General features: G+C 38.1%; 1 protein-coding gene across 5 annotated transcripts in view; it reads left to right on the forward strand.

Annotated features, from left to right (window-relative positions):
* MSH3 (mutS homolog 3) overlaps positions 1-15,954 on the forward strand; it is a 99,223-nt gene that overhangs the window by 71,267 nt on the left and 12,002 nt on the right. For all 5 annotated transcript variants that reach the window (XM_027880965.1, XM_027880950.1, XM_027880975.1 and 2 more), the window contains 3 exons: positions 356-463; positions 2,431-2,545; positions 6,530-6,687. In XM_027880965.1, the coding sequence (XP_027736766.1) occupies positions 356-463; positions 2,431-2,545; positions 6,530-6,687 (381 nt within the window). The remainder of the gene's footprint in view (positions 1-355; positions 464-2,430; positions 2,546-6,529; positions 6,688-15,954) is intronic.

Here is a 15,954-nt window from a genome sequence, read left to right on the forward strand (position 1 = left end):
GTTGAAGTTGAACCAGCAATTGCGATTCAGTTGCCGCTGTGATAAATTGTGGCATTTTTACAGACCTCATTGAGGCAAGTGCTGACCCTTAATATGCTACGTAATGAATTTCATTTTTGTCTGATTTTTTTGTGCTTAAAAATAATTCACTGTTAGTATGTCGTAAAGTCCATCTTGATTTTGTCCTCCTGTTGCAGTCTAAATCACTGCTGGGAGATTTGAATTCAGAGCGATTTAGCAACCGCAGGAGCCCTGTGAAGAACTTGCATGGGGTGTATTTTGACAACCCTTCTGTATCTGTGCAGAATTATTTTTTTTTCCTTTTCTTCTGTTACTTTTCCCTGTTTTGGTACAGCCATTTCAGTGAACATTATCACCCTGTGTCTAAAGCCATTGGTCACCTAGCAACTGTCGACTGCTTGTTTTCTCTGGCCCAGGTGGCTAAACAAGGAGACTACTGCAGGTAATCAATTTTTAATTTTTATTTGGGATTTTTTTAGGGAATTATAAGAGGGTATTTAAAATAAATTAGATTTTAATATGTGTACTATGATAAAATGCATTATTAAAATTGTTTACAGTAGTTTCAACTTAATCTGATTTTGCAAAAAAAACACTTCTGGGCAAAACACAAATCTGTAAACATTGCAGTTCAAATTTTACATGTTATGTCAAATTAACAAATCAACAAACAAATTATGTTTGTTGTTTGGCCTGAGTCTAGTGGATGATATCTCATATATAAATAAATGCTGGACTTTGCATGGACTTCTTTTTCTCCTTTTCTTTTTTCTCAGCAAGGTCTGAGTTTATAATGTCTTCCTAATACCTAATTTTCTCAGGTATTTGAGGTTTGTTTCAGTGATGTATTTCAGATAAATAATAGGTAAATATTAGTTCCAGCTTGCAGAGCAGAGGGGGTGCCTCACCTGGGATCAGGGGTGATGAGCTGTGCACCTGCCCCTGCCCAAGACCCACACATAGACAGACAAATGAAGAGAAATCAACTTGCAAGTACTTCTGCTGTTATACGTCTTTAAACATAATATTGATCACCTCTGGACTCTTGGGATCATGTGTGCCTCTGTTAAAATCTCTTGAAAGTAATTGCTCACTTATTTCTGTATACTCAGATGAGAAAACAAACTGAAGTCTGATTAATTCATTGTGCCAGGGTTTAAATAATTACCTGAATTTCAGAGTGGCTTAGAGCTTATAAACTAGCTGGAAGGAGACTTCTCCGTGAAACTTCAGCAGCAGGGAAGATGCCACTAATTAATTTTGGTGGGTTGCTGAAGGAAAGATTAGGACTGTAATATTAAGGAATTAAGGAATGGTTTTTGATTCAGTGAGGATTGTTTCCTGTAGCCCAGCCTGAGGTAGGTAAGTGAGCCGGGTCAGGAGCACAGGTGCTCTGCACAGTTGTGGGGGATAGCTGAGCACCTCTCACAGTTCAAAGGCATCTGAGGATCTCTGGGTTGGGACACTCTTCCTTTACGCAGATGATTTACAGCATCAGGGCTCTCAGGCAGCAATGTTAGAGACGTAAAGGTAATGGTGTGTGTAGTCCAGAGACCATCATCTGATGCTTGGGTGTCCACTCTCCAGGCTGTGAGTGGTTTAAGGGATGCTGTTGAAAAGGTGGTGCAAGGCCCCAGACTGTCTATATATTGGTTTCATCTCAGCTATACAACTGTGGGGAGGAAAAAACACCATTATCAGTTTGCACCTCTTTCCCCAGTGCTTTGTGTTTCTAATATGGCATTTATTTCATCTCTATTTTCCTTCTAAATTGCATACTCCCACTCCCCACATCTTCCCTTTAAAGTCCACCCAAAGTATTAGTTCATTAGTTCATTCTGTGGCATTATTCCAGTATCCTCTTTTTCTCAGGGCTCCTGCCCCTTTCCCTATAAGCTGCTGCTCTTATTTCAGAGTGCTTGTACTTCTGGGTTAGGAAAATGTTGCTGAGACATGGAACCACATTTACATCTCCACTGAGTGCTGCGATTCAGTTTATGATGGAAAAGAAAAAGTAGGTTGCAGAGAACAAAACAAATTAATAGAATTCAGTGGAACATGCTTCTCTTTCAGGTTTTGTTCTTTGAAGAACATTCAGTATTTGGAGATGGAGCTTTTCAGACACAGAGATATGTAGTAAAGAATTAAAAATGTTGTATTAGTAGACTTGTAGACAAATTCACAGTTGAGGTAGAATTTCCTTATCCAATCTGCTAATATATTTTTTTATAACTGATCGAAACTAAGGAAGTCTTTAGAAATACTTAATGGCAATAATTAATTTTTATCATTTGAGATTTGGTTTTTTTTCCACAAAAATCTACATCATAGAACACCCTCCTACAGGCCTTAGTTGCAGTAAATTATTAGTTACAATAAATTAGAATTAATATATTTTCCTTTTTGCAGACCAGTTGTGCAAGATAATCATCAAGAAATAATTATAAAAAATGGGAGGCACCCTGTGATTGATGTACTTCTGGGAGAACAGGATCAGTATGTTCCAAATACCACTAACCTTTCAGTAAGTACCAAGATACTCCAAAATCATTCAAGGGAAGGAGTCTGGGATCAGCTTCTTGGCCAGGGAGTTAGAATAAGTAATTTAATCATACAGCTATCTGCTTGGTTGTATTTCAGACTCTCTTTTTACAACCTTGTTCAGCCTTAATGGCATAAATAAAAGAAAAGTTATCACAAAATTAGGAAAATATATGTTTTAAATGGTTATTTTTGAAAAACAAAGTAATAATTACGGGGTTTTTAATGGTGCAATCAGAAGGAGTCTTAATTTTGTCAAAATCTTTTCTCAAAATTGTGGAGTGTTTTAATATGCAAAATAGATGTGACAGGCACAATTTTCCACCTTGATTCTAAGATTGCTCCTGTATTTTTTAATTATTTCTCTACTAAGCATTTTCCTTTCTTTCTGAAAGTGTTAATGTGATGCAGACTTCTTTTTCCTGATAAACTAAAATCTGTCCTTTAAATTACCTATTTGAGGTTTTGCATCCTCCTGCCTATTTATTTTTTTAAAGTATTAAACATCTGTTCTTAATGAATACTAAAGATCTCCTTGCAACTTAACACTGAACTGTCTCTGCCATTTTATACAGTAAATACAGAAAAGGTATGAAACAGCTGTCAGTGTGGAACATTTCTGTGATAAACAGCATTCAAATTTGTATGTATTTCTTGGAAAATATTTTTAAATGCTGTTCTATACTGAACAATGATACAGATATTTTGCAATACTGCTGGGAATGTTTTCAAAATTATTGTCAATTCCAAACAAGTGACAGATGGCACTTACAAAAAAATTCAGCATTTCATTCAGTAATCATCATCCACTTTTCCCTCTTTAGCCCCATTCTTATGTTGGCTTTCTAAATACTGAATATTACAAAATCAAGTAATCACAGCAGAATCACTTTTGCCTCTACTGTTGTTTGAGTTTTCTCTTTCTTGAGAGAGGTGGTGGGTGGGAACTAGTGTGGTAAAACGTCTGTAGTTTTCAACTGATGTGTTTGAATCAGCAGGAAAATACATCTCCTGTCATGTTTTCAGATGAAACATTGTCAAATACCTAACTTGAGGAAAAGCTTTCTTGCAGTGCTCTGAAATAAACATATTATTTTTCCACTCCCCTTCTCCTCCCCAAATGTTCATGGATTGTTTTAGGCTTTTAACTTCAGCCATGGATTCCAGTAAGATGTTGGCTGTGTACAGTTGTAAGGGCAGATGTTGTTGCATTCTGGATTAAGTTATGAACTGCCCAGTGCAGTTACATTTTTATTTTAAGACTTTTTAAAAGCCTTTTGGTTCATTATAACCTCTAATTTGCATCTGGAGAAAGAGTTACACACTCTTCTCTAAGAGAAATTCTATTTAATTTAGTGAGAAAAGTACAATATTTTGGCAAAAGGTTTTTACCGGAGTAAAATACAACCAAGAAAAAAGCATTTCACTAAGACATTCAGCACAATGACCCATTCAACAGGAAACACCCACTAAAAACTATCCATGTACCAGCTTTAGTAAAACACAGTTCATTGGTTTTAAGTTACCCACAAGAGACAGAAAAGAACAGAAGAAAACAGATTAAAGAAAGAGAGGAGAGAGAGAAAGGAGAGGAGAACAGTTACTGACAAGATTTGGTGATTCACATGGTGCTGGCTGGAGAGAGAGACAGGGAGAGCACATGGACTCTCGTGTATTTATAGTGTTCAGTTTTCCCTCCCAGACAGGATATCCTGGCAGTGCCTTCCAGGCCAGACCAAGCTGTGCTATAACCACTCCCAGGCTGCAGGGCTGTGGTGTGGGTGGGCTACCAGGCAGCTCAGCCCTGACTGACAGCCCTGCAGGGCCTGCAAGCTCTGCCCTGTGCTCTGCGTGGGCAGCAGCCCTTGCCTTCAGCTCTGCCCTGTGCCCTCAGCACAGCCCTGGTGTGCAGCCCTTACCATGGACTGCAGGGCCAGGCACAGCCCTTCCCACATGCACACACACACTCACACCGAGTTGGTTCCGACCCATCTCAATAATTCAGTGGGATTCGGATCCCAGATCTCACAAATGTGTTCTCTGCCCTGATTTTATAGAAGGTGTTCTTTATGAAAACCACAAGATTTGCAAACCAGCCACCAGTGTCACAACATGGTTGGAGGGAGCCTGGACAGATATCAAACACACGCAAGAGATTTGTGGATTTTAACAAATAAAGTTGTGAACTCATTCTGGTTTTAAATTGTGTTGGGTTGAGCACTGACAAAGTTTTAGTAGCAGCACTAAAACTGTACTCTGGAGACTAGAATGTTATGCATTTTGTTCTCATGTAGTCATGTACATTTTATTACATTCATCCTTTATTCCCAGTTGTGACATTTTCTGAATTTTCACTGTATCACGACTTCCGTATGGATGAGGTTTGCTTTGCAAAAGCTGAACAGCTCTGTAGATATAATTAATTCTGGATGCCTATATCTTCTGTATCTTCTGTACTATGGCATAAGTGACAGTCCTATCTGAACTTTGTGTGTGTCTCTATAAACAGAATGAAAGCCCCACCAAGAGTCAAATCTGTATAGATCTTGAGACTTTTTCTGTGGAGATTTTTTTAGCTGTAGTTTTCACAGTGCCTGATCAGTTTGAAGTTTCCCAGGCAGTGTGACTAATACAGCTTGTCCTGCCATCCATGTCCCCTCCCTTGGGGCAGTGGGGTGTGCTGACTTTTGTGTAGTTCATCAGTTGGTGCATTTCTTTGGATGTACCCAGGGGAAAGGAAAAGAGTACCTGTGTGATATCCTTGCATAACTTAATTTCCTAGTCTGTATTTGGGCTCTGAGAAAGCTTTATAGATTCGTTGATGAGTTTTAATTTTGTATCAGCAATTGTCTTACACTAGAGGAGCACAGTTTTATTCTGGAGTAGGAAGTCTTACAGCTGAGATGAGTTCTTGCATCTGATTTAACTTTCTATGTGGTTTCAGTGGTCAGATACACAGACTGATTTGGTACAGTCTGCTCACAGTATTTGTGTTGCAGTCAAATATTGCCAAACTCAGCAATGTCTTCATTTCTTGTTGTAGCCAGTCTGCATGTACTTAAGGCAGGCAATTTTGAGCGTAAAATCCAGGTCAGGTCTTTGTCAGATCTCTCCATTTGGCAATGAGAACTGCAGCTGGAGAGGATCACAGCCAAATTAGGACAGCTCTGGCTATACTGAGAGCTCATGAGTTTCTGCTTTTCTCCAAAGAAAATTGCATAGAATCCCAGAATCACAGTGGTTTGGCTTGGAAGGGATCTCAAAGCTCATCCAGTTCCACCCCTGCCATGGGCACGGACATCTTCCACTATCCCAGATTGCTCTAAGCTGCATCCTACCTGGCCTTGGACTCTTCCGGGGATGGGGCAGCCACAGCTTCTCTGGGCAACCTGTGCTGGGTCCTCACCACCCTCACAAGGAATAAATTCCTCCCGATATCCCATCCAACACTGTCCTCTGACAGTCTGAAGTTATTCCCCCTTGTCCTGTCACTGCAGACCCTTCTAAATAATCCCTCTCCATCTTTCATGTCAGCTCCCTTCAGGTCCTTCAAGGCCACAGTTAGGTCACCCTGGAGCCTTCTCTAATTTAAACAATCCCAATTCTCTGAGCCTTTCCTCACAGCGGAGCTGCTCCATCCCTCTGATCATCTTGGTGCCTCTTCTGGACTCGCTCCAGCAGCTCCATGTCCTTCCTGTGCTGGAAAGCAAGTTCTTGGATGCTTTCTTGACTCCTTGATGGAGAACAGGAAGGTTTCCCCTCACTGTGTCCATTTTGCTCAAGAGCAATCAAAATTGATTTTGATGCATCTGGGATTTCATAATATCTGGAAAAGCAAATGTGAGGAACAGGAAGTTTAGTCCTGCAGACTTCTCCTACATCCTTCTAAGCAGATGCACACACCATACTTTCTTATGGAAGCACCAGATGTAAGACAATATATTTGACTTCTCTTTTGTGTTTCCAGGGAGATGGTGAAAGGGTCATGATAATAACTGGGCCTAACATGGGAGGAAAGAGCTCCTACATCAAGCAAGTGGCCTTGATCACAGTCATGGCACAGATTGGTTCTTATGTTCCTGCGGAGGAGGCAACAATTGGAATTGTGGATGGTATTTTTACCAGGTAATCTTTCAGAACTTGATGTATGTATATGGAAATGTTACTGTGGCAGGATGTGGGTGTGTGTCTGTATATCAAAGTGTAATTTCATTTTTCATTTAGAACTCCAGAATTTATACCTGAAGTTTCAACCTTTTCATTTTAAAGGCACATATTCATTGTTAAGTTTTGACTCTGATTTTCTGGAAAGCTAATGGTATTTGTATTGTAATCTTTGAATCTTCGAAGGATAACAATTTTAATGTGTATGTCTTGATTAACATCCAGATATCTAAATATCTGCCTGAATGGACATCTCAGCCAAATGTATTCTGCTGGGTGGCAGCCAAATGGTGTTTCCCCTAAAACAAATGTTGTCACCTCTGAAAGTCCTGTCACAGTTTCTGCTGTCAAGTTCTGTTGCATACATTCACAGTATTTGAGACTGAGAATAGTGGCAGTTTATTTCACTCAGTCTCATTTTTGAGACAGTGCTGAGTAATCTGTAAAGATTATTAGTACAGTCAAAAGTCTGCATTTTATAATCTAAAATTACTAAGGTTTATCCCCCGATTTTCCCGTTTTTTCCTTAATAATTTTTTTAATGAACAAAAGTTCTGTGTTACTGGTTGATGGTATTTGAAATGAATTTTTATCTGTGGTTATGAGTTTCACAGCAGTCATGTAATCTGTGCTAGAATTTCCTGAAATTCTAGTTCTGTGATGGCAGTAAGCATTCCAGAGTTAACTTTTAACAGAGAACCTGAAGTAGTTCTCACCTGGGATTGCTTCATCATATAAAGTGAAGTGAAGTGTTCTTGTGTAATTACAAAAATGAATGAAATTGCACCTTGATGCTGTTCAGGGCTAAGCAAATTAGAAGACATTTGTATCATCTTTCCAAAATTCATTGGAGACGAGAATTCAAAATGGTTCACTTCTTTCCCTGCCTTGTGTTGAAAGGAATTAACTGGTTGGTTGGATGAGCATTTTCTTAAGGGAACACAGAGACACACAGGATCTGATTTACTTTACGGAACAAACATTACAACATCACTAACAATATGAAGATGATTTTTGTCTTCCTCTTTGTTTTGTAGCTGAACTTCATTTGTGTTCACAGTGACTGAATTTCTATACACGTGCAAGTCTGCTACTCTAAAGCTGGATATCTGCATTCCTCTAGTTTTCTTAGACTGTCATTGTAACAGGATGATTTCTGCACAAAACATTAGGAAGTGTGACAGAGTCAATTGGGAGAGACATTTTGTTTTGTGCCTGCTTGAAAGAGAACAAATTGGGGTTTTATCTGAGTTCCGCCCGTTCCCCAGTGTATTTCCCTGATTCCACACCAAGTATTTTTCACAACATTTCTGATAGTGTGGTCGAACATAAAAGTAATGCATTCAGATTTCAAGCCAAGCAGACCTAGAGTGTACTGCTGTGTGAGGTTTCAGACCATTTAATTTGTAACCCTCTCACACCCTAAAACAGTGGATTGATTTTTTTTTCTTCTTCCCTGTCTATATTAGTTTTGGATGCTCAGCTGCATATGCCACTCTTCATTTAATGTGAAATGTGTCAAACACCAGATGAATATACAGAAGAATTACTGAAATTCATGTAATTGCACTGGCAATTAAGAGTAAACTAATTGGCTCAATATTAATCAAGAAGAAATTGAAAATACATTATTAAGACAGAAGTAGTCATTGCATTAGTGGAAAGGTAGCAGGAAGCAAAAGGGAAAAGGAGTAGCTTATCAGATGTACGGAGACTGCAGGAAGTAGACACCTCTGTTTTTGTTTGTTTGGGGGTTGGTTTTGGTTTTTTCAGGGTTCTGGAAAGGCCTTAAAAGTATGGAAGTCTGTCAGGCCAGGTTAATGTGGTATTGCATTCAGGATATTCCTCAGCCCTAGGAAGTTATCCTTGAAACAGTTTTTAATGCCTGCTTTGAGGAAAGAATCAACAAATCAGTTGCCACATGTTACGTCTTACCTTGAGATTTAATGCTCTTTTTCTAAAGTCTCAGCTTTTGCCCTGGACTCTCGGCTGGTAGGGAATAACATGGAAGAGATCAGAGATTTTCTCTCAACTCATACCCAATTTTGATTTTTTTTGTTTTCATCTTCTGTGTTTTGTTTTGGGGGTTGGTTTTGCTTGGAATTTTTTTTTTCTTATTATTTTTGGGGGGGATTTCTGGTTTTTTTTGTTGTTTTTTTTAGTAACACAATGACAACTGTGTAGACCCTCTTTTCTGCACTGCCATCCCAGCCCACAAGTGTCTTGCTGAAAATTCTGTTGTTGTTAATAGCTTTGGTATATTTTTATATTTTAAAAACTTTGCATAAGAAGATTTACAAATTAGTTCTGTCACTGCTATGGTGAGTTGCTTGTGGGGGCTGTTCTTACTGTGGCACCCCTGGGATGCTGTGAGGATGCTGTACAGGCTGACTCTGCATCAAGGGGTTCTGTGCATCAGGAACACCAACAGTTCTGCTTGATAGATCTGTCTGAACATTGGTGCTTTATACTCTTTTTTTGTTCATAGGCTGCATCTTCGAACCATGGATTTATATAGGTTTAAGAGATTTGTGTCTCTAGGATTTGTGAGTTGTGTTCCAGTAGGGTTTCCATGGAAATTGAAAGGTTGCCACTATGGTTATTCCTTCTGATATACTGTATTTATGTATGGTATCTTCCCTAGATTGACTTTAAATACTGGATTATAGAACATTTTTAAAGATATAAAAAAAGTTTCTTACAAGTGGAATGAAAATAGGAGTGATCCAGCTTCGTTATTGGTGTGTAGACACAAGATTAAGGCTGGTCTAGACATTTGTAATACGGAGGGAGTACACAGTATTTTGAGGAGGTTTGCTGGTTGATATTTGCTTCTTTTTTTTTGCCCTTTTCCAATCAGGGATAATGTTTTCTTGCCACCTTTCGTTAAAGAATTTAACTTAATCAGTGTCATTGTATTTAAAAAATTTAGAAGGGATTTGAAAAGGTCAGCACCTAATTTATATTGATTTGAATATTTAATTCTTTGATGTTTGAAAATTCCCATCCAAGTTTCTCCTTGCAGCAAATTTTAAAGCAATTTTTGCTTTAAATTAACCTTCAGGATTTTTTTGGTTCTAATACAGTTATTTAGACATTGAAATTAATGTGTCGTTTCTCTGCGTGTTTGAGTAGAAAGACAAAGCAAAGATGGACATGCCTATATGGAGGAATTAAAGAAAGGAATTCTGTTGGCCCAGTCATGCCCTCAGAAACAGTGATGTTTAGCTGCTGAAGAAAGCTGACCTTAAAAGAGGTCCCACTTCAAATCTATTATTGATGGAATTTTTATAGCCGGAAGACTTCAGCCTAGTTCCTGTAGGTCAGCAGTAGCTCCTCATGACTCAATTTTCAAAATTGATAGAGAATGCTATAGCACTTTGAAGGCAAAATATGTTCAAATAACCAGGCTAATTTAATAATTCAAATTATTAAATCTTGATAAATAATTTAATAAATAAAATTATTAAATCTTGATTTCAAGATTTTGAGATCAGTTTTTTGAAATCACAAGCTCCCTTATGAAAGAATACTGCAAAGGAGAGGAACTCCTGCCAACACTACGTGATACTACAGGGACAAAGAAGAATTTCCTCTTAGAGCACTTACCTGCATGGCTTTCTCTTCTTGTACTGAAATAAAAGCTATTTCACTTATTTCAGTGATCAGATGTGAGAAAGCACAGTCACATGCAGTGACCCACATCTTGCAGTGAGGTTTTATCCCATCAGCTAGGCTGGGAATGCTTTTAAAGCTGCAGGTTCAGTTATCTGCACTAATACAGTGCCTTGTGCTTCAAGTGCCTTTCAAAACTGCCTCTTGCAAGTGATCTGCCACATGCTTAAAGGTTAAAGGATTGAACAGAGGCATCAGTAAGATGCATATAGATTATTCTCTCGTGCACTTTGTCTCTCTTGAAAGAGTTACCTTGCTGTTTGCAGACTCTCAGCATGGCTTGAATTCTCATGGTATCAAACACAGTTTGATTGTCTGTGAAGGTAAATTAGGAAAACAGAGGGGTGGAGGAGGGTGGCAGTACAGGTTAACAGGTAAGGGTGGTATGTTGCCTAGGTGAGCAGCAGTTCAGTGTTGCCACTCTACCTGAGACATGCAGCTTCCTGCTCTTCGAGGCCTTTGTCTGCGTGTAGTCCCTGCATCTCACATGATCTGCATTTAGGTGTACATAGTTTTGTCCTACATTTTCTCCTTGTAACAGATGCTTTAAAGCTGTTTTTAACATGGAAGGCACTCCTCATTGCTGAATCTGTAGTTAGGAGATAACTATTTTTCTTCAAATTCCACTCTATATCAGAAAATGTTGTGAAAACAGATGGTGACTGCTCACCTTGGCTAAGGAGGGACAGTTTTGTTATTCTAGCTTCTATGACATGTCTGTATGCAGAGTCTTTCAGATAGACATAGCCACGGGTGGAATCCCAAGTCTCTCTATTCCAGGTTCCAAGCTACAGAGCTGTTTTGGTATTTCTGTTATCCTTGCATAATGATTTTGAACATGTATGATATACAACTAAAACTTAGACCACAAAAATCTTTGGGCAGCTGACCACCGAAATAATGGAGGAGTTTCATTCCCCTCACCTGGCCTTAGCTGGGTCATGTTATTTCCAGCAACCTAGATCCAGTTCCAGCCATGTACCTTGCAAAGGAGTGGCGGCTCTGAGTTGATCAATGTGTTCAGTAAAAGGAGGGGACTTTGATCACTGAGAGGGATAGCAGAACTACTGAGAGATTCACCAAGATCCTGTTGAAAATTGCTTTTGGGGACCTACCCATGTGAGTAGCTACAATCACTGCTCTATGTGACCAGGAACAGGACCTGAGGGAACAGCTGGAGCTGTGTCTGGGAAGGGTTTGGTCACAGCACCAAGGCTACAGGAGCTCAAGGAGTGTTAGCACATCAACTAATTCTTCTTTCTCTTTTGAGAAACAGAATAAGTGCAAGGAAAACATGCTCCTCCTGTCTTCTCCGTTTTTTGGACAAAAGCGCCATGCATATTTTTAACATATGATGTATTCCAGTTTAAAGGAGAAATGGTATTATTTATATATATGCCTGGCTTAGCATGGTGGCACTGGTGAGATTAAGTCTGTTTGTCTTTAGGAAGCTGCTTTAATGGTGAAGACATTTCATCACCGAGTCCCTCTAAGGGAGAAACTCAGTGCTACTCTGCCGGCTAGGGCTGTGCTTCCCTTGCTCTGACACTGCTCAGGTGGGATCTTCAACTGATCCTGAAACCCACAAAAACAAGACGTGTCCCATTGCACTGAAATCTGTAGGCATTGCACTCTCACATGGGAGAGAGCATGATGTTATATCAAAAAACATCAGTATTTGAGTGCCTGCTTGAGTCATGTGCCTGGCACTCCTCATCTCCATCATCCCAGGAGCAGAAGGACCCATGTCAGTCATATGCAATTGGACCCACAAACATGGAAGAGGAAATGGCATTCATGTATCCCAAAGTGACATTTCTTGTATGATTCACTACAGGCATAATGGATCCTCTCACCCATTTTTTTCTATGTCTTGATTGTTTTCACCTAAAAGAGGATTTACAGGGCAGAAAATAAGGGAATGTTTGTGTTTGTGCCTCTGTGGGCTTGCGCAAGAATGCAGGATATGTGGAGACCTCAGCCTCTTTCCTGTAATCTGGAAATAAATGCTGTTAAAGCTTAGAGGTCAGTGTAGAGATGAAGTATTTCTTCAAAATAAACTAAAAAAAAAACCAAGGGAACTGAGCCCAGTTAATCCAGGCTTTTGCAAAGGCTGTGTGTCAATAAGCCATGGTACTTTCTTCTCAATGGTTTATTCAGGCTGTTTTTCTGATCTGTAAATGGTGGAATTGACTTTCAAAAAGGTCAGGTCTTACAAGAGATGTATTGTGAATGTTACCTCCCTAAATGCTTTTACAGTTATTTAATCCTGACAACTTGATGAACTCAGGTTACCGTTTTGTCAAGAGTGTGGAGCTGAAACAAACAAGTACACAAACATATTTTACTTGAATAAAATATACATATTTATGGCATTATCATAAATTTCAGTAGGGTCTAAAGTCTCAATGGAAAGCAAATATTTTTCTAATACTTCCAAGCGCTTTGGCAATTGACCTGGGATACTTGTACTTTAATTTTTCTGTTCTTCATTTGAATGCCACCATCGTTAAAAATTGAAAGATATTTAAAATTCCACAATGCACCTTAACAGATGAAAATGTTCCAAAGCTTGTTAAGAATTTATTTTCTAAGAACTCTTGAGAAATTCAGACAGCACAGGGTGGAGTGGTATGTGAAGCAGGGAAAAGAATGTTTCTGTCAGAGTGCAAATGGAGTAGAAGATGTTTTCCAAGTGCTTTTCAGAATTAATTGAAATCTGGGGTAAATCACGGGAGAATAAAATTAAAATAATGCTTGTAAATATTAGTGGACCCAAATATGCCGTTGAGCTAACTTCCGGTAGCAAAAAAAATCCCAACTTTTTGTGACTAGACAAATCACGTTGCACCTTATTTCATTCCAGTTTTACTGGTTTATTGGTACAAAGGAGCTGCACAGAAGGAGCACAGAGGGTGGAAATTTTGAATTTAAAAAAATAAATAAGTAACAATCTCCATTATTTCAGACTTCACTGCAGAAATGGTCCTATTTGCATAGAAATAGGCAAATATTGCCTCTCATTTTTATATGACGTGAAATTTGTTGGTCTTGTTAACACAGAAGACCAGTCACTAAACTAGAAAATTCCTTGCTTCCATTTATTTTTTTATTAAGATTATTGATTTCTTTGAAGCTTAAAAGGTAGGATGATGGAGGTAATTTTTTCCTAGAAATACCAGTTAATATCACAAAATTTGTCACGAATCTGGCTGGTCAGCTTCCTCCTACCTTTATCCTAAAAATCTGTGTGGAGAGGTGATAGCAGTGCTTGGCAGGGCTGTCTGCAGGTTGCGCAGAAATCACCAGGAGATGAGTGCTGAGTCAAAACTGGAGGAGTTTATCTCAGCTGAGCAACTTGTTTGTGCATCACCTGATCTTGGCCAGAACTTTGGAGGATTTTTTTTTTTTAAAGTTCTTTAAACCTGAAAATAAATGTTTAAATTTAAATCAATCAGATGGGGGGGGGGGGGGGGGGGCAGAAATCAGAAGTCTCTGAATTTGCCTGTGCAGTTTGACTCTGAGACATAATGGTCAGAAATTGAAAAAATCAAAGGTACTTCTCATTTTTGTTCAGTCTGTGTATGTGTGGTGATGCCTGGTGGTTCTGCCATGCACGTTGATTTATGTATTTTGCAGAAAAGTAGGGCACTGTTCACACAAAGCAATCCCAAGTGAATGGCAAGTCCACATGAGAATTTTATACTGATACACCAAACAAGTATAGCTTGTATTGCTCTGGAAAGCAGTGAGTCAGACAAACAGAACTTGTTAGTTGTCAATAACTCCAAAGTAATTTTCAGAATTGTTGCTCCTTTATGGCACAGTAATTTGTTTCATTTTGTTCTTCCTTAATTGTATTTGTGTTTACTGCCAGAATAACAAAAATTACTTAAGTCTTTCATTTATGCTCACAATCCATCATATAATTGCACCTCTGGGATATATTGTTCCCAGCTTCCAGGAGAAAAATAGGATGCTGTATTAAATTCTTTGGACTTTTTTTTTTTTTTTTTTTTTTTTTTTTTTTTTTTTTTTTTTTTTTTTTTTTTTTTTTTTTTTTTTTTTTTTTTTTTTTTTTTTTTTTTTTTTTTTTTTTTTTTTTTTTTTTTTTTTTTTTTTTTTTTTTTTTTTTTTTTTTTTTTTTTTTTTTTTTTTTTTTTTTGGTCACAGGGACACAAGTGGTTTTTTGGGTCTTTTTTTCATAAGAAAAGAATAAGTAAAAGTTGTAGTTAGTGTTGTTACATTGAAAAATTATTTCGTTGTGGTTTTTTTCTGGAAAAGTTATGTGTTGGACATTTCACAGTACATTTAAACTGTAACTATTTCTGACAGTGTTCTGTAGCTCTGTACAAATAAGTTAAGCTGTGCTTTGCACATACCTGTAGCTAATTTAGTTTCATGTTTCATAGAAACATGCATCTGCAGTGTTATGTTTGTATCTTTTAGACATGGTAATAATACAATATTTAACAAAACAGTCTCTGGTTTACATATGTGGCATTTGATGAAATCTGTGAATACAAGCAACTCTTTTGCTTTCAGGGGTTTAAATCGGCTTTGAGAATTCATTCAAATTCAATAAAAGGCACTTCTTTATATACACAGATTTATAGGACAATTTCTGCTGCATATTTCAGAGTTCCTGACAAGGATTGAGAGGATTTTCCCAGTTGTTTTACAGTGAAGTTGAATGGTTGTATTTACCTTTCTAAAACTTTTCCATCCTATGGTTTAACCTGGTCACAATTTGAATTGGATTTTCCTTGCTGTCCACAGGTTTAAAGGGGAAAAGTTCACTTGTGCTGAGTGTTTCAGCCACTGTCCCTCTCTGTTGCTATAGTTTCTACTCCTTAATCCCCTTTGGCCTCAATCCTTCAGCTGCATATGCACATTAACTTAATTACCTTGAGTTCCCTCGCTGGTATCTGACAGTAGTACAGTGAAAACCTGCGTACATTTTAGGGTTGGGTTTTTCTTTGTCTTCATTTTTTCATCTTCTTCAGGCTAATATTGATGACTCTCAAATCAAGACAATAATTTGAGTGTCTAAGCTTATAATTTATCCCTCAGCAAAATATTTGTATTCATAGAGTTGGTCTTTTTCTGGGCCATCAGTAACATTTATACAGATAATTTCAAGAGTGAGTGATGTATTTTCCCCAGGTTATGTAACAGGTATTTTTAAAGAGTTCTCATATTATTGAGAGTATCATTTCTGAATTTCAGAAAACAACTTTCTTGGGTGTTCTTCACTAGGTAAGGTAACATAAACTTTCATAAAACAACTAAATTTTTGTTACCGTATAAAGCACTAGGAATGAGGGGATTCTGGTAACTCCTTGTTAGTGACTGTATTGACTCTACTGATGTTATTGTCCTCCTACTTATATTGTCCTACCAGTCACGGTGAAGCTTTTAAAAATATTGAATCCATGGATGTTTTTCTTTCCTGTGGCTTTCACCGAAAAAAAATCAATGCACTTCACATCTTGAAAGTTAATCCTGTTAGATCTGTTTCTTTTAATATACTGGGGTGCTCGTGTGTGCAGG

This window comes from Empidonax traillii, unplaced genomic scaffold, assembly GCF_003031625.1.
Source record: "Empidonax traillii isolate 1590-97213 ecotype Southwest subspecies unplaced genomic scaffold, ASM303162v1 scaffold6:size4315531, whole genome shotgun sequence".
NCBI classification, from domain to species: domain Eukaryota; kingdom Metazoa; phylum Chordata; class Aves; order Passeriformes; family Tyrannidae; genus Empidonax; species Empidonax traillii.